Source organism: Panthera leo, chromosome D4, assembly GCF_018350215.1.
Source record: "Panthera leo isolate Ple1 chromosome D4, P.leo_Ple1_pat1.1, whole genome shotgun sequence".
Classification (NCBI taxonomy): domain Eukaryota; kingdom Metazoa; phylum Chordata; class Mammalia; order Carnivora; family Felidae; genus Panthera; species Panthera leo.
In genome coordinates, this window is record NC_056691.1 from 73,320,684 (window position 1) to 73,345,861 (window position 25,178).

Sequence of the window (25,178 nt, forward strand, 5' to 3'; positions counted from 1 at the left end):
GGATAAAGAATTTTAGGTTGGCAATTTTTTTTTTCTTCAATGAAGATGTTTCACTGTCTTATGGTACACGTCTCTGATGAGAAGGCTAATGTCATCTTTGTTCTTCTGTATGGAATCTGGTTTTTTTCTGGCTGCTTTTAAGATGTTTACTTTATTTCTGGTTTTAGGCAATTTGGTCATGATGCGCGTTGGTACAGGTTTCTTCATATTTCTTTCACTTGGGATTCATTGAGCTTCGTGGATTTGTGGGTTTATAGTTTTCATCAACATTGGGAGAATTTTACCCATGATTTCCTCAAATATATTTCTGGATCCTACCTCCTTCAGGGATCCAACTATACATGTAGTCGTCCTGCTCACTGATGCTCTTTTTGTTTATTTTTTGGAGGGGTCCTTTTTCTCTGTATGTTTTATTTTGAATGGTTTCTATCTTCAGGTTCGTTAATCTTTCTTCTTATAGTGTCTAATCTGCTGTTAACCCCATCCTGTGTATTTTTGCATCTCAGACATTATATTTTTCACCTTTAGATGTTCAATTTGGTCTTTTTTATTTTTTCCACATATCAACATGCTTTTAAAGTGCTCCTTGAACATAAGAATACAGCTGTAATAACCATTATAATGTGCTTGTCTACATCTGTGTCATTCCTGGATTGGTTTCTGTTGCTTGATTTTTCTCCTTATTATGGGTCACATTTTCCTGCTTCTTTGCACTCCTTGTAACTTTTTATTGGATGCCAGACATTGTGAATTTTACCTTGTTGATTGTTGTGTATTTTTTGCATTCCTCTAAATATTCTTGAGCTTGTTAAGTTGCTCAAGCTTTCAATCCTTTGGAGTCTGACTTTTGGATAGGACCAGAGTGTCATTTAGTCCAGGGCTGATCACTCCCCACAACTGAGGCAAACCCTTCTGAGTCCCTACCCCTTACCCCAGTGCCCCCAGGAATTAGGAGGTCTTCCCTACCAGTCTGGCTGATGAGAATAAGAACTATTCCTGGCCCTGTATAAGATTCAAAACTGTTTCCTCTAATCTTTTGAGGGGTTCTTTCCCTTGGGGTACTTTACCCTTTTCCCTTAGCTTTGGGTACTTTCCTCATACCTGTGAGCTTATAGGCGCTTATATGAAGGTTTGGAGAGAGATGCTGTACAGATCCCTAGGGGTCTCTCCTGTGCAGCTCTTCCCTCTCTGACACTCTGTCCGATGAACTCTAGCTGCCCTGGCCTCCTGAATTCTTCAACTCATGGATATGGAATTGGCCTATATGCCCTGTCCCTTTTAGAAAATCTTTCTGGGCAATAAGCTGGGGCAATCGTAGGGCTCATCTTGTTGGTTTTCTGTTTCTCAGAGATCACTGTCCTTGTTGCTTGAGGTCTAATATCTTTTTTATTTTATTTTTTTTATTTCGCACAGAGGGAGAAAGTGTGAGTGGGGAGAGGGACAGAGGGAGAGAGAGAATTTTTTAAAAATGTTTATTTATTTATTTTGGGCGGGGTAGGGAGAGGCAGAGAGACAGGGAGACAGAATCACAAGCTGGCCCTGCGCTGACAATGTAGAGCTGGATGTGGGGCTTGATCTCACAAATCATGAGATCATGACCTGAACTGAAATGAAGAGTTGGACACTCAACCGACTGAGCCACCCAGGATCCCCACTAATATGTTGAACATCATTGTTACATTTTTTTTTGTCCAGTCTTTTATTTGTTTCAGTCCCAAGATGTCCTCCAATCCCTCCACCTTCGCTGGAGGCAGAAGCGTATATTTAAGTGCAGAAGACTTTTTGAGGGCTTCTGGAACCCTTGACTGTGCCACGCCAAGTTGCTCATTGTCAGGCTAGGAAAAGGGCTTCCAACATAACTATAAGGACACTGAGCCATTCTAGGAGAGACTGGGGACTCTGCTTTTCCCCTCTGGCTTTTGTCAAGTCTCTGGCTTTTGGACTTGGTCTGCTATTTCACAATCCTCTGGTGGTGAGGGCTTTGGTCTCTTGTATTTTCAAAGCTTGTTCGGAGGTTCTAGCAGGGGAGCACTCATATACCCTTGACCGAATAACAGTCCTCCTCTATTGGGGAAGGTCATCCACTTTGACCAAGCCTGCAACTTTGGGAGGAATGCACATGGCACATGGAGCAGTTAGGGAGGAGGAGGATACTCACCTAGCCAGACAGATCAACTGAATCAACGCTGGTCATCAGTGGGGCGACAGATGCCACAGCCAGATTGCTTTCATATCCTGGTCTCTTCTACTTTGGAATAATACCTCTTGGCTCACTTGGAATCTTGTGTTTTTTACTTGGTTCCCAGTTAGACCCTGTTTGTATATTTAGATCACCAAAGGCTTTTCCATCCGAGGCAAGTTTAAGTTTCTTGGTGGTACTTCCAGCCACCAGCATCTGCTCCTGTAGAAAACCACTAACCCAAAGATACTGGGTTCTACCCTGAAGAAGAATTACAGACATACTTTAAAAAAGCAAATCCTGTATTTCAAGGGTGAATAAAATACCAGTTTACAAAGAATTCCAGCTGGTTAAATTTATGACAAGAAAAAAACCTGACCCAAGAATATTCTCTGGCTTCGAGCCCAGGGTATTTTTCCTTTTAGAGTGAACTTGGTACGTTTTCATTCATGTGGAGCTGTTGCCTCCCGGCATTTTATTCTGGGATGGAAGGTCAACAATGACTGCCTTGTTGCTAAATCCAATGGACACTTCTCAGTTATTAACCTACTTGACTTCTCAGCAGTATTTGACATTGTTCACAAGTATTTCCTTCTTAATATGCTCCCTGGCTTCTCTTCTCTCTCTCTTGCCTTTCTTCCTCTGCCTGTATTTTCAGTTGCTACTCTCCTTGGTTCTTTCCTGAGCCTTCCTCTCACATTTAACATGCTCCTTGGGATCTCTTATCCATGTCCATGGCTTTACTGGGAATTTCTACATCTGTATTTCTGGCCTAAATATTTTTCCTGAGCTTATTGTCCGGTATCTTCAGCTGTTCACTTGACATCTCCACTTGGATAGCACATGGGTTACTCAGTCTCAGTTCGGCCCTTCCTCTCATGTTCTCCATCTCTGTAAAGGGCACTTATTCTTCTTTTTAAAGTTTATTTATTTATTTATTTATTTATTTATTTATTTATTTATTTATTTTTAGTAATCTCTACACCCAACATGGGGCCCGAACTCATGAGTTCAAGATCAAGAGTCGCATGCTCTGCTGACTGAGCCAGCCAGGCGCCCCTGTAAAGGGCACATCTAAACATCAAATTGCCTATGTCAGGATTCTTTTTTTGCATTTTATCTTCCAATCAATCACCAAGTCCTATTGATTTTACTTGTTTCCATCCCTTCTAGCTACTATCATCTTCTGTCTGGGCTCCTAGAAAAGACTTCACCTAACACTACTTTCTGTTCGCAACCCTCGTGCCAGTCCTCTCCCCCATCCATTTTTTTTTCCAACTCTGGCCAGAGTGATCTTTTTAAAATAAGAACTAAAGTCTTTTTTTTTTTTTTAATTTTGCTTAAAATCTTTTGATGACTGGCCTGTGCTCTTAGGACAAAGCCCCAGCTCCATTTTTTTTCTTTTTTTCTTTTTTTCTTTTTTTTTGGTTAACATATACAAAGATTCTTTATTGTGAATCCCATATAGTGAATTGATTCTCGCAGGATGTGTCCATTGATTTTTTCCTAACTCTTATATCCATAGTCAACCTACAGTTTCAATTAAATGGTGTTTTGACAAATAGAGTTACATCCTAATCTGCATAATCAACAAACCAAATAAAGCCCTTATTTGTGGGGCACCTGGGTGGCTCAGTGGGTTAAGCATCCAACTTTGGCTCAGGTCATGATCTCATGGTTTGTGAGTTCGAGCCCTGCATTGGGCTCTGCACTGCCAGTGCTTGGGATTCTCTGTCTCTCTATCTTTTTCTGTTCCTCCCCCACTCACTCTCTCTCTTAAAATAAATAAACTTAAAAGAATTTAAAAAAATTTTTTAAAGCCCTTATTGAAATACAAATCAGAACCACACTGAGATACCAACTCACACGAGTCAGAGTGGCTAAAATGAACAAATCAGGACACTATAGATGCTGGCGAGGATGTGGAGAAATGGGAACCCTCTTGCACTGTTGGTGGGAATGCAAACTGGTGCAGCCACTCTGGAAAACAATGTGGAGGTTCCTCATAAAATTAAAAATAGAATTACCCTACGACCCAGCAATAGCACTGCTAGGAATTTATCCGAAGGATACAGGAGTGTTGATTTATAGGGGCGCATGTACCCCAATGTTTATAGCAGCGCTATCAACAATAGCCTAATTATGGAAAGAGCCTAAATGTCCATCAACTGATGAATGGATAAAGAAGATGTGGTTTGTATATACAAGGAATACTACTCAAAGATGAAAAAGAATGAAAGCTTGCCATTTGTAACAATGTGGATGGAACTGGAGCTGATTATACTGAGTGAAGTAAGTCAGTCAGAGAAAGACAGACATCATATGTTTTCACTCATGTGGAATTTGAGAAACTTAGCAGAAGACCATGGGGAAAGGGAAGGAAAAAAATTAGTTACAAACAGAGAGGGAGGCAATCCATAAGAGACTCTTAAATACTCAGAACAAACTGAGGGTTGATGGTGGGGCGGGGTGGGGAGTGCGGGGGAGAGGGGAAAATGGGTGATGGGCATTGAGGAGGGCACTTGTTGGGATGAGCACTGGGTGCTGTATGCAATTGATGAATCATGGGAATCTATCCCTGAAACCAAGAGTACACTGTATACATTGTATGTTAGCTAACTTGACAATAAATTATGTATTTAAAAATTGGAGCGCCTAGGTGGCTCAGCTGAGTGTCCGACTTCCGCTCAAGTCATGATCTCGCGGTTTGTGAGTTTGAGCCCCGTGTCGGGCTCTGTGCTGACAGCTCAGAGCCTGGAGTCCGCTTCGGATTCTGTGTCTCCCTCTCTCTCTCTGCTCCTACTCTGATCACGCTCTGTGTGTCTCTCTCAAGTATAAATAAACATTTAAAAAAATTTTTTTTTTAAATTAAAAATTAAAAAACCCCCTTATTTGTAACACTTGTTAATCTCTTTAGTGCAAATACTCCCACTGTGTTTGGGTTCAAGGTACCAGTGTGATGTCACTGCACATAGAGTTGGGGAGAGTTGCACAGTAGCATATACATAACAATAAAATATGGTAAAATAACTAGGAATGAGTTTTGAGAATTTTCTTTAATGTTTATTTTTGAGAGAAAGAGAGCACGAGTGGAGGAGGGGTTCCGAAGAGGGCTCTGTGCTGACAGCATTGAACCTGTGTGGGGCCTGAACTCATGAGCTGTGAGATCATGATCTCAGCTGAAATCAAGAGTCGGTGCCTAACCGACTGAGCCACCCAGGTGCCCGTACATAATGCAATTTTAGTAATGGCTCTGTTTAACAATCAGCTTGCAAAATCCTGAAAATTGAATCTTCCCTCACAGGCCTGTATGAATTGGCTCCAGCACGTCATTGGATTCACATTATAAATATGCATTTCCTAATATGGGTTGAAGTTTAAAAGAAAAAGATGAAAACTGTCTAGAGACCTATAATTTTTTCAGGCTGGGTTTAACCCAGTCTTCACAATCTCCAGGGATGAAGCTGCCTACTCTTACGCGGAACGAACCCATTTCCTTTCCACAGAAATACAAATGCTAAAACTTTGCGGAGGTGCATTTTTGATAGTTCCTCTGGGTGGTGTCTATGTAGAGTTTCTGCTCACCCAGCACTTTTTCTGCTTTTCTTGGGGTGGGGGATCAGGCTCTGATTTTCATCTGGAGAACCACCTATGAAGATCCTTTTTAATAACACACGAAGCCCTGTGTGTTTACCTTCTTGCATATTACTCCTATGCCCACACTCTGACGTTCTCCTCCACGCTTCCCATCCTTGTGCTCCTCAAAGAACGATGATTTGCTCTCCTTTTCAGGCCTTTGCTTGTTTTGTTCCTTCTGCCTGTAACCCTACCTTCACTTCCTTTGCTTGGCTAAATCATCCTTCAGATCGCTTTCTTTGAAAAGTCCTCTCTGACTTCCTTTACTGTCTCAGTCCGCCCAGCTCCCCAGACCGAATGAGCCGTTAGTCTGTTTGCCACAGGTTGACAGGACGGTTCCTCTATTGTCACACCCATCCAACCTCCCACTAGATCATATGCTCCACCTCGTTCACTTCTAGAACCCCAGAGCTCAGTGTAAGGCTCAGCATGAAGTAGTGTTTAGCTACTGAATTGAATTTTTTAATTATTTTTTAAGTTTAATTAGTTAATATATTTTTAAACGTCTTTCTTTCTTTCTTTCTTTCTTTCTTTCTTTCTTTCTTTCTTTCTTTCCTTCCTTCTTTCTTAATTTCGAGAAAAGGTGTAAGTGAGCAAGGGGGAGAGAGAGAGAGAGAAGTGGGACTTGTGTTCACCCAAAGCGGGGCTCAAGCTCACCTGATGTGGGACTCAAACTCATGAACAGTGAGATCATGACTTGAGCTGAAGTCGGATGCTTAATGCCTGAGCCATCCAAGCGCCTGGTTGAACTGAATTTTAATGTGTCAGTAGCCATAGGAGTCTTGGCCCCCTTGTTTGTAACCTAGCCTTTCTGAGCAGGAGGACTGGTATGAAAGATGACATTCTATAGTGATTCTTTGGCTGGATTCGGATTTCTCCACTGTTTATTTACTGCTTTGGCAACCTGATACAGTTAACAACGCTGAACCTTAGTTGCCTCATCAGTAGAAATGCTTGGACTTCCTGGAGGCGGATGATATTTTTCTGTCTCTGGTTACCAGTATTTTATCCATTAGTCAATTACACTGCCTCTCTGGTGCAATGATTATTCATGTTTCTTGGTACATTTATATATTTTTCTTACTGATTTGTAAGACTTCTTGATTCATATATACATATTTGCCATATATTTTATAAATATTTTAAATTCATTAAAAAAAATTTTTTTTAACGTTTATTTATTTTTGAGACAGAGACAGAGCATGAACAGGGGAGGGGCAGAGAGAGAGGGAGACACAGAATCCGAAACAGGCTCCAGGCTCTGAGCTGTCAGCACAGAGCCCGACGCGGGGCTTGAACCCACGGACCGTGAGATCATGACCTGAGCCAAAGTCAGACGCTTAACCGACCAAACCACCCAGGCGCCCCTAAATTCATTTTTTAACTAAAAAATTTTAAATTGTTTATGGCCACAGACAAGCTTCTAATTTTTTCCAACCATTTTAAAGTGTAAAATCCATTCTTAGTCCACTTATAGGCATAGTTTGCCAACCTCTGAACTAACATGCTCATTAAATTTGAACGATCTTTGCATTCCCTAGAATAAATACCATTTGATCATGAATATACTGGCAGCTTTGATTTGCTAATATTTTAGTTAGGAATTTTGTGTCTATATTCATAAATCAGATTGGTCTAGTAGAGATTTCAAACTAGTTATAGGACAGAGACATATTGTATTTGGCCTACAAAATATTTTACAATTTTTCTTTTTAAAAAATATTTATTTATTTTGAAAGAGAATGAGAAAGTGCACACGCGCCCATGAGGCAGGGTAAGAGGCAGAGAGAGAGAGAGAGGGAGGGAGAGAGAGAATCCCAAGTAGGCTCCTCCCTGTCAGCTCAGAGCCCAATGCGGGACTCAAGCTCACAAACTGTGAGATCATCACCTGAGCTGAAATCAAGAGTAGGTCAGTTAACCTACTGAGCCACCCAGGCACCCCATATTTTACAGTTTTTTGAATGAATTGCCCATGTTAAAAAATTGGTAGATACTAAATTAAAAATTTGAGATGTCTCGCTTTTCTTTAAAAAACAGAATGTGGCAAAACTGGGAGAATATGGGCTCAGTTTTGTCACATTTTTAATAGAGCACCTCTATGTATGTTTTGTATTTCACCAATTTCTACTCTTATTTTTTAAAAAATATTTTATTTTTAAGTAATCTCTACACTCAATGTGGGGCTCGAAGTCACAACCCTGAGATCAAGAATCGCACGCTCCACCGACTGAATCAGCCAGGTGCCCCTACTCTTATTTTTCTCTTTGACCTTTGGTCTGTAGTTTTCTGTTGCTAAATTTAGCTGGTTTTTGTCTTTGTCTAACTTTGTACCTGGCACTGACAAATCTTCCAGTTTTTTTTCTAGTTCTGAAACAGGTTAAATTACATAGGTACTAACTGTTTTTCAAAGGTCTTAGAGAATTGACCTCTAAAACTCTCTGGGTCTTCTATAATTTTTTCAGGTAGAGTTTTGATTTCCTTTTGTATTTTATATATGGTTAGTTATCTACTAAAAATTTGAAATTCTTATATCAATTTCAGTAATTAATAATTTCTAGAAAATCACCCATTTTCCTCCTAGATTTTCAAATTATGGAATGAGGTTGCATTGGTTTTCTCTTATAATTTAAAGAATTACCTTGATCCTTTATCTTGTATCATGGCTGTCTCTCTCTTTCCTACACTTGTTGATTTGTAGTTTTTTCCTGTTTTGCCTGAGTTCTAATTTTTTGGTCTTTTCAAAGAATCAGGCTCTGGTTCCCTTGTTGAATTCTATTTTTTTTTTTTAAATAAATTTCAACTTTAACTTAATTGCTCCTTTAAAAATTTTCCATCTGAGGGGTTCCTAGGTGGCTTAGTTGGTTCAGTAGGTTCAGTGTCTGATTATTGATTTCAGCTCAGGTCACGATCTCACAGTTCGTGGGTTTGAGCCCTGAGTAGGGCTCTGTGTTGAGAGTGCGGAGCCTGCCTGGGATTCTCTCTCTCCCTCTCCCTTCCCCTCCCCCACTCTCACCCATACTCTTTCTCTCTCTCTTTCTCAAAATAAATAAACATTAAATTTTTTTTTCACCCAAATTAGTTTCTTCCTCTTTTAACTTTTTGAAATGAATCTTCAGTTAAAAAAAAAGAAATCTTTCTTGTTTGGGGCGCCTGGGTGGCTCATTCAGTTGCACGTTGACTTAAGCTCAAGTCATGATCTCAGTGTTCGTGGGTTTAAGCCCTGTGTCAGGCTCTGTGCTGACAGCTCAGAGTCTGGAGCCTGCATTGGATTCTGTGTCTTCCTCTCTTTCTACCCCTCCCCCACTCATGCTCCTTCTCTCTCTCTCTCTGTCAAAAAGAAACATTAAAACAATTTTTTTTTAATTTAAAAAATCTTTCTTGTTTTCTAAATAAAATCATTGAACTTTTTATTCTTTTCTATTGATCTGCTTGTCTTCTGTCTGGTACTACATTATTATAATTTCATTTAACATCTGGTAGTTCTAGTCCCCTTTATTATAATTTTCAAAATGTTTTGGATATTGGGCTACATGATATCTCAAATGCACTACAATTCTTTGATAGCTAATGTAAAAATGTACCCAAATAAGTCCTTTTGGTCCCTTCCCTCTAACCCAAGTGATCTTTATTCTTCTCGATACAAAATCACTCTTTAAAAATGCCTATAATCAATCTAAGTTTGTGAATATGGTGTATTTAAGTATGGTGTGTGTGTGTGTGTGTGTGTGTGTGTGTGCACATACTTTGTGTTTGTGTTTGTGTATGTGCTAAGGATGCATCTGTAGTGTGTAGGGTGCGTTGTATCTATGTGTGAGGTATGCATGTAGTGTGTGTATTTGTGTGTGGTGTGTATGTGTACGTGCATTTGTGTATGTGGTGTATTTTTGTATGTGTGTGCATGGGAAGTGTTCTGGTATGTATATGTATGTGTGTAGAGTGTGTGCAATGTGTATACAGTGTCTGTAGTATGCTTGTGTATGTGTGGGGTGTGTGAGGTGTAAGAGAGATACTGAGGCCCACAGCCTGGGGTGCTAGAGGGCCCAGGGCATGCCAGAAAGACAAGCTTGATCTGAAAACTTCCCCTGCCTTCCTGGGGAGAGCAGGGCTACAACCACAACCCTTTATGTATGTCCCATGCTCCTTTTTTATTATTTGTTTATTTTTGAAAGAGAGAGAGAGAGAGAGAGAGAGAGAGAATATGACTGGGAGAGGGGCAGGCAGAGAGAGACACAGACTCTGAAGCAGGCTCCAGGCTCTGAGCCGTCAGCACAGAGCCTGACATGGGGCCCAAAACCATGGGCTGTGAGATCATGACCTGAGCCGAAGTCGGACGCTCAGCTGACTGAGCCACCCAGGTGCCCCCTTGATGTCCCCTTTGGACAGTAGTGTGGGTAAATAGGCCCAGTTTCTCCTGTGGTGCCACCGGCCAGGCTCCCACTCACTTCTGTTCTCCCTCTCCTGAGAAGAGTGACCTCCCCCTTTAAGAGAAGGACGCGTCCAGTGTTCTACTAAGGGGCCTTACTGTTGATGGTTAAGGTGGTGGAGAAGGTGCCACTCGAGGGGTCAGATCAGGATCAGAATGGCATTAGGTTTTCCCGACTGAACAGGTTAGCTGCTGAGTGCGCCTTTATCCGGAGTGGGGGTGAAGCGCCAGTGTGGGCTTCAGTCTTTACCCCCAGGCCACATTCAGATAGTGCAACTCTGTCCTGCTCTTCTGGGTCCCACCCTCCTGAGGGTGCATCTGCACTTTGCTCAGTGGTCCCTGGTAGAGCTGCGAAAGGGCCACTGTCACCTTGGGCACATCACTCTCCCCTTCCCTGTGGACCTTCCTTTGCCCTGGCTCTAGGACGCCATGCTTTCTAATTCCTACTGGGAAAGAGCATCCCTCTCAGGCGACATCTCAGGTTATGCCTAACTCATGCTCCCATCTTATTCCTGCAGGTCTATAACACCTGTAGCCTCGGTGTCCTTTCTGCGTCCTGTGGCCTGAGCCCGAGGTTGCCCATGTTCCCTGGCTGGAAGGAATGGCAGGGCCAGCATACCACTCTGCACAGAAAGGATGCCTGGACTCAGACTACCCCAGCCAGGAGGAGAATCAGGCATGCTCAAATCCAGGGTGCAGGTAAGTCCATCTGCCATTGGTTGGGGCCAGGGGAGTAGGCTTGCCCCTGTTACCGGCAGTGCTCGTGGCGTGGGGGTTGGGTCAAGGGCAGAGCAGGGCTTCACAAAATGCCATGTTTCAAACAATCCATTGGCCTTTATGTGACTCATTTGCACTTGACCACTAGTTTGCTGATTTCAGGGCTCCTTCTCTAGTTTCTGCTCCCTGCTGGTAGCCAGCTGGCCCTGTGGCCTCAAGTTTCCTTACCTGCCTCAAGAAGGCAAGTCTCCAGCCTACACTTGCTGTTGGCCATGGGGCAGGCATGGAGGCCAAAGAACAGATAAGAGGATGGCCTTTTGGGCAGGCAGGCCTGGGTTCAAATTTCAGCTCCGCCAACCTTGGACAAGTCACCTACCCTCTCTGCCTGAGGTTCAGATGTATCCCTGGCAGAGTGGAGCTGCTTCTTTCTAGGATCACTGTGAAGATGAAATGAGATGATTCGTGTAAATTGCCCAGCTCAGCCCCTCGCGCCTGGTACTCAGTACATATAACTCTTCTCCCTACTTTCTCTCCTGCATCCTCCAACCTTGTCTTGAGTAGATCCCCTAGCCACAGATATCCATCTGGCAGCTTCCAACACCTCCCATTTTTAGACCACCAGCAGCTTTCCCTCCTACAGCAGCAACAGTCAGAGATTTGCAGAGCAGATGTCTTGGTGTGAAACTATTCCCAGGAGGTGTTCCATGAATGTTTGCTGACAAAGCAGTGCAGGGACTGACCTTCCTTCCCCCTCTGCCTCCTGGTACCTGGCTCTGGATATTGAAAGCGCCTACCCTCTGTGCATACTGTGTGTTTCTGTCCCCTTAGCTACTGAGGGCCTGTGCTCCAGTTCCAGGGCACCAGGCTGCAGATGGGGGGTGGGGATGGGGGGGGGGGTGGCTGTGAGGCTGGCTGGAGCAAGCTGCTTTGGTCTGGACCTGTGCCAGGCTGCTCTCATCCAAGAGGAGGGTCAAGGGGCAGATAGGGCAGAGTTTGGGAAGGGGCGGCTTGAAGCATGAACACTTTTCCAAACCCCACTGCACTGGGCCGGGAGGATGCTCCTTTTGCCCTTGCTTGGGTCCGGTGATTACAGGTCTGAGCTTCAAAGCAGGTTACAAACCTGGCTAATTGCTGGCCTAGGGGAGCTGGGTGAGCAGGCCAAGCCCGCCTGCGTGGACACGCCAGCGGCCGCGGGCCTCACATGGGGCTGGCACTTCCAGCCTGGAGCGGTCCTGGAGCCAGGAGCCCCGGTGTGGCCGCCCAGTCCTGTTGGCTCCTCGGGGAGGGCTGCGGTGGGGAGCTGGGAGGACGGCCACCGGCTGCCGCTGTGGCCGCTGCCCTCGCTGTTGGGGCGCCAGCGCCTCCTCTCCTGGGGCCGGCGTCTGATCGGTCAGGTGGAAACCTCCCCATTCAAACCTGCGCGGGCCAATCAGGGCCCGGCGCGCCGGCCCATTCAAACGCGCGCTGCAGCCGGCCTCCCGCTCCCGCCTCCGGGACACTGGCGCGGGGCGGGGGCGGGTGAACCTGCTGCCTCGGTAACTGGGGAGCAACACAGACGCCTCGGGTTACGGGCGCTCCTGGCAGGCGGAAGCAGGACGCCATGGAGCGCTCCCTGCACCGCGTCTCCCTCGGGAGCCGGCGTGCCCACCCGGACTTGTCCTTCTACCTCACCACCTTTGGTAAGTGCCTGGGATGGCTGGCCGCCTGGGCTGCTTCTCCCTGCGCTCAGCGCCCGGAAAGGTCCCCACCCCCGGCCCCGTGATAGGTGAGGCTGGCAGCAGCGGGTACCTCCTCTGGCCCCTTCCTCCTTTGGGTGCCCAGGAGGAGCTCAGGGCACACGGACCCAGGCTGAGCGAGCCACGGGGCGCAGCACCTGCTGCCTGGCCAGTGGTGTTAAGTGTGGCTGGCTGTGCCTCACTTGGCTGGAATCATCACGCCTCAGTTCATCTTTCAGAGACCTGGTTTGCTCCACTGGGGTTTCCCTCTAGCCAACAGTTCAGGGTTAAATCAGGGTCTTGTTACTATATCTCAAGGCCTCCTCCATCCTCTTTCCTTTGTCTCAGGGACAGGACAGGTGCCAGGTCAGCCCGGGTGGCCTTGGTTCCTTGTGGGCTCGCGTTGGAAGCTCCAGTGGATGTCGGACTCACAGCACGTAGGGGAGAATTCTCTTCTTCAGGAGTGACCAGGCTCTCAGGAGGGTCCCGGGGCTGCCCTGGGGGCTTGAGGTAGAGAGCAATGGGCAGTGGGCCCCTGCCCCCAAACCCCTAGATAGCAGGATTGGGTTCCCCCAAATAACAGCGGGGCAGCAGTGCCCCAACAGCCTGGGCAAACCCAGCCTTTCAGGTAGCCATAATAGAGAAAACAGCCCTGTCCCAGGAACACAGCCCTTCACAGCTCTGCGTTTCCTCATTGGGTCTGCAGCTCCCTGTGGAGAGTGGGTGATATTTGGGTGATATTTCCTCTGTGGAGACTTGAGATCCAGAGAGAGGAAGGTCGCCCAGTGAGCCAGACTGGTTGGTACCTGAGTTCAAGCCTTCTGAGACAGCTTGTCCAGCATTTTTTCAGTTTTTTTCATAAAGGTTGGGGCAGTTACTGCAACATACTGGACTTTGCCCAGGTTTCATAGACAGAACACTCTGGGAGTCAGGCCCTTCCTGGGGCTCTCCTATTCTCAGGCTTACCTCTGCCAGCACACTGGGTTCCTTACAAACTGTCCTTTTCTCTAGGAGCAGAGGGAGTGAAAAAAAGCAGTGGCTTCACCCCTAGAACTGGCCTGTGGTCTGGCATCCTGGAATTTACGGGTCTGGTGGGTGGAAGGAACAATGCGGGTAATGAAATAGCCACCATCTGTCCAGCACTTACCATGTGCCGAGCCTTGTGTCAAGGGCTTTATCTCATTTAATCCCCCCAATTCCCATGAACCCTGCTGGGATGTGGGAGTCTACCAGACAAAGGAGGTGTCTGGGATGACCTGAATTCGTGGAGCTGGGGTCGTCAGGAAAGTGCCACAGAGCCGTGAAGCCCTATTATCTTAGCTGTGTGCTGATTTAAAAGTAAATATATATTTCATTGCTTTTTTCCCCCCCTCATTATTATTGCTGTAAGATGGCTTCATTGCTGAAAACTTAGTGAAAAGAACAAAGTGAAAAATCCCCTGTACTCTGATTCCTTAGAAAAGACCTTTGTGGCTTACCAATTTGTTTTATATCCTTCCAGACTTGTGTGTGAGTGTGTGTAGGGGTGTGTTTAATTTTAAAAGAATTGAGATCATATTGTATGTACAGTCTTAGAATCCTTCCTTACTGGATTAAGGAAGAGAATTTCTCTTCTTTACTGGTACAGCGTGACTATTCCCTACCATCAGTCTATAGTCTTCTATTGAATTAATCATCCTGACAGAGATCTGGGAAGTCGGGGAGTGTCCAGACCAGCAGGGAGTGGATCCCCTCCTCTCCCCGCCCAGCCGTGGCCTCAGGGCTGGGTCGGATGGTTATCTGGGAAGGTTTCTACTGGAACCAGTGACTGTGACCTGAGTGTACCCTTGTGGGGTGGAGAGCCTCCTGCTCTTAATGTACGCAGTCTCCTCTCCCATCTCCCCGAGGACACAGGTTGACACTGGAAAGTTCTTTCCTGTTTCCTGCTTAAATTCTGTTTCCCTGACAAACACTGCCCCTCTTTCAGGCGGCTGATTTTCTTCATGCACGGTGTGATCTGTGCCTGTCTGCTCATGAATGAAGATTCGTATCAGTGATTCCCAGACCTGGTCACTTATCAGAAGCACCTGGCGAGTCTGTTAAAAACACAGATTCCTAGGATCTTCATAGGTCTAGGGTGGAGCCTGAAAATCTGTAATTTTAAGAAGGCACACAAGTATTTTAATGATCAGCCAGGTTTGGAAGCTGTGGATTTAGTCAGTTTTGGTAGCCAGCATGAACTCTCTTAACGTGAAGGTCTTTGCTAAGTTTTCCTTGGTTCACTGGCCTTTTCCCAGCATGGCAGGTAGTCCTGGTCTTCATCAGCGGGCTTTGCCTTGGTAGAACCACATGAAGGTTCTGCCTACCCGATGGCTGGCTGAGCACAAATATTCAAAGGGAGCTAATTTTCCAGGATCTCTGGAATTATATATATATATATATATATATTTTTTAACGTTTATTTATTTTTGAGACAGAGAGAGACAGAACATGAACGGGGGAGGGTCAGAGAGAGGGAGACACAGAATCTGAAACAGGCTCCAGGCTCTGAGCTGTCAGCACAGAGCCCGACGCAGGGCTCGAACTCATGAACTGTGAGATTGTGACCTGAGCCGAAGTCGGACGCTTAACCGACTGAGCCACCCAGGCGCCCCTGGAATTATAATTTTTAAATGTTTATTGATTTATTTTGAGAGAGAGAGAGAGAGAGAGAGAGAGGGAGAGAAACAGGCTGGGGAGGGGTGGAGAGAGAGGGAGAGAGAAATCCCAAGCAGGCTCTGCACTGCCATTGCAGAGCCAGATGTGGGGCTCAACCTCACGAACTACGAGACCATGACCTCAGCTGAAACCAAGATTCAGATGCTTAACCGACTGAGCCACCCAGGCGCCCCCTGGGTGGTTTCACCAAATTGGTTTCACCAAAATTCCTTCCAGGGAGAGTACTATATTGTACATGGCGAAGTTTATGTATTGTGTGTGTGTGTGTGTGTGTGTGTGTGTGTGTGCCTGCACATGCGCATGGGTACAGCGCCTTGTTCCTCGATAAGAGGCATATTTGAGTAACATTAGTTGACCATACACTGTCTTCTAAGGAGGTGTTCTGGCTTCAGGAGAGGGGAGTGTGTATGTAAACTGGGCCTAGAACCCAACTCCTCCAGAGATGACAAATGCATTTTCTGTAGAACAGATGCCAGCTAGCTGCTCAGCGTGTTGGGCAGTGTGCGTGAGGCCCTGAACTGGAGGCTGCAACCTGGCCCTGCCAGCTGCCCCTGGCTTCCCATGCTGCTCTGAGCCAGGGACACACAGTTCCTGGACTTGGCTGGGAAGCTCCTCCAACTACTTCTCAGGACCCCATCCTTTGCTGGTCGGGGTCCTCAGCATTTACTGGCTGTTCTGTCATCTGGGGTCCTTTTGCTTGGGAGTGTTCAGAAATTCTCAGTTTCTGGCCCGTCCTCTTTTCCAATTCTGTTCTATTTTTTAAATTAAGAATTTATTTGAGAGAGAAAGAGAGAGAGAGAGAGAGAGAGAGAGAGAGATTGAGAATCCCAAGCAGGCTCCACGCTCAGCACTGAGCCTGACATGGGGCTTGATCCCATGACCCTGGGATCATGACCTGAGCTGAAATCAAGCGTCCAACTGTCAACCAACTGAGCCACCCCGGCACCCATCTGCTGTATTTTGTAATTTAATTTAATTTTTTAATTTTTTAAAATATGTATTTATTTTTGAGAGAGAGAGAGAGAGAGAGAGGGAGAGCATGAGGGGGGAGGGGCAGAGAGTGAGGGAGACACAGAATCGGAAGAGGTTCCAGGTTCCAGGCTGTCAGCACAGATCTTGACGGGGACCTCGGACTTGCAAACCATGAGATCATGACCTGAGCTGAAGTCGGGGGCTTAACCGACTGAGCCACCCAGGCGCCCCTATTTTTTTTTTTAATTGTATTATGAAATATAACAGACACACAGAAAAACATTCCTCCAAATAATGTGTAGTTCAGTGAATTATCACAAAGCAAATACCTGTGTAACTTTCATGAGGGTCAAGATTGCCGATATCCAGTTTGACATGTAGTTTTTTTCTTTGTCACTCAGTTCAAAATAGTTTCCAATTTTCATAGTCCTACTTTCTCAAGTCTTTAGATTATTTGGAAGCATATTTTTTAAATTTGCTGGGGATTTTCTGGTAATACTGGGGATTTTCTGGTAATATTTTTATTCTTTCTTTCTTTCTTTCTTTCTTTCTTTCTTTCTTTCTTTCTTTCTTTCTTTCTTTCAGAGAGAGATAGTAAGCGGGGGAGAGGAGCAGAAGGACAGAGAGAGAGAGAATCTCAAGCAGGCTCCATGCTCAGTGCAGAGCCGAATGCAGGGCTTGATCCCATGACCCTGGGATCATGAACTGAGCTGAAAGCAAGAGTCAGACGCTTAGCCAACTGAGCCACTCAGGCGCCTCTCTTGTTCTTTATTCTACATTTTGGTCTGAGAATATACTCTGCGTCTTTTTAGTTCTTTGATTGATCAGGATATAGTCAGTTTTTATAAATGTTCTGTGTGTACTTGTGCAGCACCTGAGTGGCTCAGTCAGTTAAGCGTCCAACTTCAGCTCAGGTCATGATCTTGTGATTCGTGAGTTTGAGCCCCACATCACGTTCTGTGCTTGGAACCTGCTTCGGATTCTGTGTGTCCCTCTCTCTCTGCCCCTCCCCTGCTCATGCTCTATCTCTGTCTCAAAAATAAATAAATATCAAAAAAGAAAAAGAAAAGCTCTGCAGTAGTTAGGCATAGTAGTTTTGTATGTGTCGGGTTTAGGTCAGGTTTGCTAATTATATTCTTCAAATATTCTTCTTTAATTTTTTTCAACATTTATTTATTTTTGAGAGATGGAAAGAGAGCAAAAGTGCGGGAGGGGAAGAGAGAGAGGGAGACACAGAATCTGAAGCAGGCTCCAGGCTCCTAGCTGTCAGCACAGAGCCTACTGTGGGGCTCGAACCCACGAACTGTGAGATCATGACCCAAGCTGAAGTCGGACGCTTAACTGACTCAGCCACCCAGGTGCCCTGTTGTTCAAATGTTCAACATCCTTGCTAATCTTTTCCCCCAATTTGTTCTATCAGTTACCAAGAGAGGTGTGTTAAAATTCCTGCTATGGTTATACATTTGTCTGTCGTTATAGTTGTCAGTTTTTTCTTTATATATTTTGAAACAATATTAAGAGCATACACATTTAGAATTATTATCTTAGTAATGAACTGAAACTTTAATTATTAAGAAGCCTACTCTTTATTTCTAGTGGAGATAAAGTCTACTTTTTCAGACATTAACATCACTACCCAGCTTTCTTCTGCTGAACAGTGAATTGCCTGGTGTATCTTTTTCCACCTTATTTCTGTTGGTCTTTATGTTTCTTTTTTTAAAATGTGTATTTATTTTTGAGAGCACGAGTTGGGGAGGGGCAGAGACAGAGTGAGACAGAGGATCCAAGGCAGGCTCTATGCTGACAGCAGCAAGCCAGATGTAGGGCTTGAACTCACCAACCATGAGAGCCAATGTCAGACGCTCAACTGACTGAGTCACCCAAGGGCGCTGGTCTTTCTGTTTCTTTACATTCTAAGTGTGCTATGTCTCTTGTAAATAGCAGGCACAGAGTTGTTATTTTGCTTTTTAGTGCAGACCTAGGGTGATATCTTCCTGCAAAAAGATCTCTATTTGCTTCTGCCAGGTGCTTGGGGTGACTAGAAATCTGGGATAGTCGTAATGTTAAGGGTTGGGATTATTTGAAGTTGAGCTTCAGTGCCCTGAGGAACTGTCTCATCATGGTTCATTTGTTCCTGGGGAGCCACCCTTTAGGGTTCTGACCCAAAAGGTCAGGGCTCAGAAGGACCCCACTTTCAACAGGCCCTAGTCTCCAACTTCTGTTCCTCTTGCCCTGTGAGGCAGACAGAAACTCTGCTCAGCCTCTTGGCCTTTCCGTCATCTCTCTGGAATTTGAAAACACCCCAAGGAGAGAATTAGTCCAGGCAAATATTAAACTTCATTCCATGGACCTCCATGCTCCCTGAGTCTGCTCTGTAGTTCCTCTCTGTCTTGTTGTGTCTCCAAGAAGCTGCTTTTAAATATTTTCTCCAGCTTTTCTAGATTTTTCCTCAGTGGGTGTGTCATTCCAGAAATAGAAGTCCCCTGCATGTATTTTCTAATTTTTCTGAGTCGTTTTTACTCTTTTCATCTCTTCCCCCTCCCTCCCTCATTTTCTTCCTTCCTCTCTCCCTTTCTTCTCTCCTTCCTTCCTTTCCTTCCTTCCTTCCTTCCTTCCTTCCTTCCTTCTTCCCTCCCTTCTTCCCTTCCTCTGTTCCTTGTTTCCTTCCTTCTTTCATCCCTCCCTCCTTCCTCCCTTCCACCCTCCCTCCCTTCCTCCCTTCCTTTTTTCCTTCCCTCCATCTTTCCTTTTGTCATATCAGTGAGAGTGCTTTCTGTTTGCCAAGTGCTTCTCATACATTAGTTCTCAGTTTTACAATAGCCCTCTCAGAGCTGAGTTATTATTATTCTTTGCATTGTACAGATGAGGAAACAGAAGATATAGTGATTCAGGATCATCAGTGGTGGAACCAGGATCCAAGCCGGGTCTTACTGACTCCAAAACCCGCGCTTTGCTCATGGTTCCTTCTGGGCTTCCTCTCTTGTGTTTTCAAAATGAGGCTTGTTCTGCTGGAAAACTTTGATAGTGAAAAAAAAGAATACAACTGTGGGGCACCTGAGTGGCACAGTCAATTGAGTGTCCGACTCTTGATTTTGGCTCAGGTCATGATCTCATAGTTCATGAGATCAAACTCTACATTGGGCTCTGCTCTGACAGTGTGGAGCCTGCTTAGGATTCTCTCTCTCCCTCTCTCTGCCCCTCCCCCCTCAAAATAAATTAATTAATTAAAGAAATGAACACAACTGTAAAACAGAATGAAAATAAATTATTGACTTCATCGTGTGGCTTAATGCCATCAGCAAGGATGTAACAGATGCTCGTCATTACAAAATAACATATTTAACTATAGAGAAAAAGTCTGTAATATGAAATAGATAAGGGTGGGGAGTAATTCATAAAATGTGGTGACACTGGAAATTTTGGAATTAAAATCATTATAATAAAATCTAAAGGAAAATCGTGAAAGGCAGAATAATGTGAATTTTCTATATATTATGTATGATATTGTACACGAATGTATATAAAAGAAAATCATTTGCTCTGCAGGTGAATCATTTTCATGAATAGGCTGGGCTTGGGTTAACATGGGACAATTCCAGATTTTGCAGTTTAATGGGTCATAAGTATGGCTTGAATCTATCAAAATTCTTTACTGAGAAAACCAAGGACCTCAGAAATGGAAGGACTTTTGTTTCCTCAGTCATAATATGCTGATTTATCTTAGAACTGTCGTTTCTTAACAATTTTAATTTTTTTAATTTTTTTAATGTTTATTTGTTTTTGAGAGAGAGAGAGAGAGTGACAGCTGGCGATGGGCAGAGAGTGAGGAGAACAGAGGCTCTGAAGTGGGCTCTGTGCTGACAGCAGTGAGCACGACACAGGGCTCGAACTCACAGATCACGTAAGATCATGCCCTGAGCCAAAATCAGATGCGCAACTGACTGGGCCACCCAGATGCCCCTCTTAACAATTTTTAAAATTGAAAAATGGCCTCAGAATTGAGATCAGGTTTGTTACCTAACTGAAGGCAATCTGGGTATATATTAATTACCTATTGCTTCACAACAAAGTACCCCAATATCTATTGCTTAAAAAACCCAAATATTTATTATCTCCCGTTTCTGTGAGTCAAGACTTTGGGAATGGCTTTGCTGGGTGGTTTTTGCTCAGGGGCCACTCAGAGGCGTTGCTGTGAAGATGTTAGCCGATGTGTGCTGGCCAGAGCCATTTATTCCTGGAAGGAAAAACAGCTGGGGAAACCAGGTTAATGTCGGGTCTCACAGGAAGTGGAGAGTCAGAGGAGAGGGGTTGGATTGGCCCACCATCATCTTTATGCCACCGCCGACCCCTGCCCCCTTTGCCCTGCAGGCCTCCTTCTGCCAGCAGGCACCAGACCATTTCTCTGAATGGAACTCAAGATTCTCCCTCTTCAAAAGAACAGACACTTGAAATGCTCCACAGGGCTGCATGCCCAGACTGGATGGCTCCCATTTCCCCGTCACCCCTGCAGCCTATCATTTCTCCTTTAGGGGGCAGAAAGTGAAATGCGTAAACGTGTGTAACCCTCTCTGAGCCTCCGTCAGGCTGCTGTGTGGGTCCCACAGCCCAGGATCACAGAGAGAGGGTTGACTGCCTCCCGCTCTCCTGTACACACAGCTTGGGGTGCAGCCTTGTCCCCAAAAATGGAGTGTTGGCGGCTGGCTAGGCTCCATGTAGACCGAACCTTCTTTGTGCGTTTTTTTCCCTGATGTCATCCCCTTTACTGTGGCTTTCGACACATGACAGCTCATAAATGGGGAATTGCTTTGGAGGTGAACTGGGGTTTGGATGACCGCTGCTTCACGTTAGCCGGCCAAGCCCCTCATCGATGTTCTCTGCAGACCCCAGGGTGCCATGAGCTCCCTCTAGCACACGTTCCTGCTGCTCCCTGAGTTCAGCAGTGGTTTGTCGCCCCATCTTCTTGCTTTGTGTTTTGAGTATGTCTCTCCCTGACTGTGTTCTGAGAGTCAGAGTTCATCTTCCTGTGGTCCTCGACAGAGTGAGGTTTGCCAGATTGAATTTCTGTAGCTGGGTTCCATACCCCTTTTTCCCCAGGGCCTGGTGAGTCCGAACTCCCCGGGTCCTGGGCCAGCAGAACCTGTACCTTCTCTGTGCCTTCCAAAGCTCACTGTTACCTAGTGTTTTTCCTGTCACGTGTGGCCTTGTCTGCTCTTCCTTTGTCTCTGGGCCCTGGCTCTGTGCTTTTCTGCAGCCTCTCAGCACCACCCTTTGCAGAGTTGGTCCCCAACACCAGCCCATGGAAATTGGGGGCGTGCCGTCTCCAGGGCCTCTGAACACCCCAATAAGGATGGTTTCAGGCCCTTTAGCCTGAACATTCCCGGGCACTGTCACAGGCCACTCCCTGATCCGGGGGGGAAAGTGGGGATATTGATAAGATCAGAGATTTGAGGGGCCGGTGAAAGGCTTGGTTACCTAGATAGGCAGATACCCAGGGATTCAGCCTGGGTTCCCCCCCTCCCTCACCCTTTATAAAAATGTTTATTTATTTATTTTGAGAGAGAGAGTGAGAAAACGTGAGCAGGGAAGGGGTAGAGAGAGAATCCCAAGAAGGCTCCATGCTGTCAGCGCAGAACTGGACATGGGGCTCAAACCCGTGAACTGTGAGATCATGCCCCGAGCCGAAACTAAGAGTTGGGCCAACTTTAGTTAACTAACTGAGCCACCCAGGAGCCCCTTGAATTCCCCTTTACCCAATGGTTTATTTATTTTTCCCCTCTTTTTATATTTTTTTAACGTTTATTTTTGAGAGAGAGAGAGGGAGAGAGATACAGGGCACAAATGGGGGAGGGGCAGAGAGAGAGGGAGACACAGAATCCAAAGCAGGCTCCAGGCTCTGAGCTGTCAGCACAGAGCCCGAAGTGGGGCTCAAACCCATGAACCATGAGATCTAGTTGGACGCTTAACTGACTGAGCCACCCAGGCACCCCACCCCCCACCTGCCCTCAGTGGTTTATTTCTTTAGACTTGGGGATGTTTCTTTGAGCCTGCCCTCCTTTTTGGCTTCCTCTTGGCTTCTCAAGCAAAGCTGTGGCACCTTGTCCTGTGTCTGATGTCTCTCTCTGCTCCTGAATCCCAGGGTTGCACTGCACAGATGCAGTGGGGCACACTGGTGGCTCCAGAAGACCCACTTGGTATACAGGCAAGAGTACTAGAGTTGGGGCAGGATTCTGGTCTCCCGTTCCGGCCCGCGTTACTCTGGGCCCAGGGCAAAGTCACCCTCCATATGTGGGCATGACTGTTCTGGCTTCCAATTGAGGAGGCTGGGTAAGATGACTTCAGGGCCCTTGAGGCACAATCATTTGATGGAATGGGAGAAGCAGAGGGGACAGGCATGGCCATGTGGCCGGGGGGGGGGGGGTCGTCTCGTTCTTGATTTTGCCCTTCTCTGTGAGCCCAAGGATAGGTTGGGGGAGGGTGTGTCCTGTGCTGGGGGTCTGAGCCTGGTCTGCTGGGCTTGGTTTCTGTGCTGTAACAGGGTACAGAGCATGCTGATCCTCCCCGAGGAGACCTGCACGGCAAGATCTGGAAGGGCAGCTGCATAGACTCCTCTGATGTCCGAGTCAGACTTTGCTCCAGGCCTGTCCTGTGCTCCAGCTCCACTTTCGGCCTTGCCCCTGCCCCTGCCCTAGCCACTGGGCTGTGAGTTCCCTGAGGGCGGGCACTGGGCCATTCAGATCTTCCTGACTCAGGGCCTCATGCAGGTGCCTGGCAAATGTTTGTCAAATGGACTCAGCGAGCCCTTGTGTTGGGAGGCTTCTCCATCCTGATTTCTGCGAGAGGGCTGTTGATAGGTGATGGTGTTGTGCAGCTCAGTGATTCTTACAACTTCGGAAAGCCAAATGTGTGTGGGCCAAAGCCGGCTTTGCACTGGTAATCATTTCAGAAAAAATGTTTGGTGTTAAACAGAGTTGCCTTTGGGTTAACGAAATCCGATCTGTGACCGCTGGCCATTTTTGTCTGTTTCAAAACCTTCCACCCCACACTGGATCCGGCCCAGTTTCTGTAGGAGATTTCTCAGCCCCAGAGAGCCCCAAAGTGATAATTGCTCAGATCTTGAGCTAATAACACCATGGGTTCTCTTGGCGCCTTTCACCTCCTCACCCTTCAGCATTATCTGATCCGCACACAGCTTGGCGAGTGCAGTAACCCCTGTTATTAGCTCCACCTCACAACTGGGGACAATGTGGCTCTCAGAGAGAGGAGGCTAAGTCGGGGCTGGAACTGGAGCAGGCCTCCGGGCTTCTGAGATCCGTGTCCTGGGCAGGAGAGCAGCGGGAATTTCTGATGCGCGAAGAGCTGATCAGGGGTTTCCTGGAGCCTGGATTGCTTGGGCTTGCAGTTTCAGCACCCCAAAGTACGAGGAGCAAGAGGTTTCCAGGTCACAGTGGTCGGGGGACTGCTGCACAATTTCCCTTCTTTCTGTTTTCCAAACCCTGCCTGGCCTTCCTCCAGCCGGCAGCAAAGCACAAGCCCCAGCCACAGTCCCAGTTTCACGGGGCGTGTCCGGAGATGAACGGTTGGGATGTTGAGGGGGCGTCACTATGGATGTCACTGAGGAGCGGTGAAAGGACTTTAGGCTTTAGATCTAGAAGAGAGAGCCCAGAGACTGACAGCAGAACCACAGCTGGGCAATGAAAGTTACTGAGAGGCCACTTCTGTCTGGCTCAACATAAGATGGAACGTTGAATCATCAGAGTTATCACAAAAGAAAAAGGGCTCCCATTGCAGGAAGTGAGCTCCCTATCACCAGAGGTGATCAAGCAGAGGCTGATGGCTGTGCGACAGGGTTGTCATGGATGCAAGGGCTTCCTGGTTGATGTGTGGGATTGCTGCAGGCTGGGAGGCCCTGCCACATCCTCCTTGCCTCCCCAGTGGTGTCCACTGGGTGGATTGAGTTCAGTGGCTTTTTTGAGGTTCTAAGAAGAGTCTACTGGACTGGGGAAATTTTTCAGCACGTCATTGAGGAAGAGGAGTATGGTCCTCCTCTCCTCAGTCCATGCTGAAGGACCACTGGGCATCTGTGAGGATGACTTAATGTTTTGTTTTGTTTTTATATTGTCTTTAAAAAAATTTAGAAAAGCTGGGGGAAAAACCAGCTCCTGATTCTTCCCCTGCTTTCCAGCCCTGGGCCTTCTGTTATGTTTACATTTCCCCCTCCCTCCCTCTCTTCCTCCCCTCTCCTCTTCCCTCCTTCCCTTCTCTCCGTGTTCCCTCTTCTTATTTTTAATTATAGAAGTGCGATAGTTCATATAATTTGCATTGTTGAAGCAACAATAGTGATAGATTTAAGTTCCTCTTGACTTCCCTCCCTCTAATTCTGTCCCTTCCCTAGAGGTGATCCCTGTTTTTCATTTCATACACACACACACACACACACACACACACACACACACACACACACACACACCCCTATGCCATCTGTACTGTTCTGCAATTTGCTTATTCCTCTTAAACACTTATCACAACAATGTTCCGATGCTGGGAAATACAGAGCCCCCCATTTTTTATAACAGCCCCCTTATTCTATAGCACAGCTAGACATAGCTTTTTTAACCATTTTCATATTGATGGACATTTCAGGTGTTTCCAGTTATTCCTTATTTTAAACAGTGTTGGAGAGCCAGCCTTGTGCTCATGTGTGCATTTTTGTCTATGACAGTTACCCGGAAGTAGAATTACTAGGCTGAAGGACATTTACAATTAAATTCTAGCAAATGCTGCCAGAAATTATCCTCCATTTACATTTCCAACAGGGTGTGATAGTACCTGTTTTCTTACA

The 25,178-nt window shown here is 46.0% G+C and overlaps 1 protein-coding gene across 4 annotated transcripts in view; it reads left to right on the forward strand.

The window, feature by feature from the left end:
- The window catches only part of RGS3 (regulator of G protein signaling 3), a 139,400-nt gene that overhangs the window by 5,102 nt on the left and 109,120 nt on the right, over positions 1-25,178 (forward strand). For 2 of the 4 annotated variants that reach the window (XM_042913214.1, XM_042913216.1), the window contains exon 2: positions 10,757-10,937. In XM_042913214.1, coding sequence (XP_042769148.1) covers positions 10,820-10,937 — 118 coding nt within the window. In that variant the 5' untranslated portion in view covers positions 10,757-10,819. Of the gene's footprint in view, positions 1-10,756; positions 10,938-12,491; positions 12,635-25,178 lie in introns of those variants that run through there. The other 2 variants (XM_042913220.1, XM_042913215.1) reach the window with 2 other exon arrangements.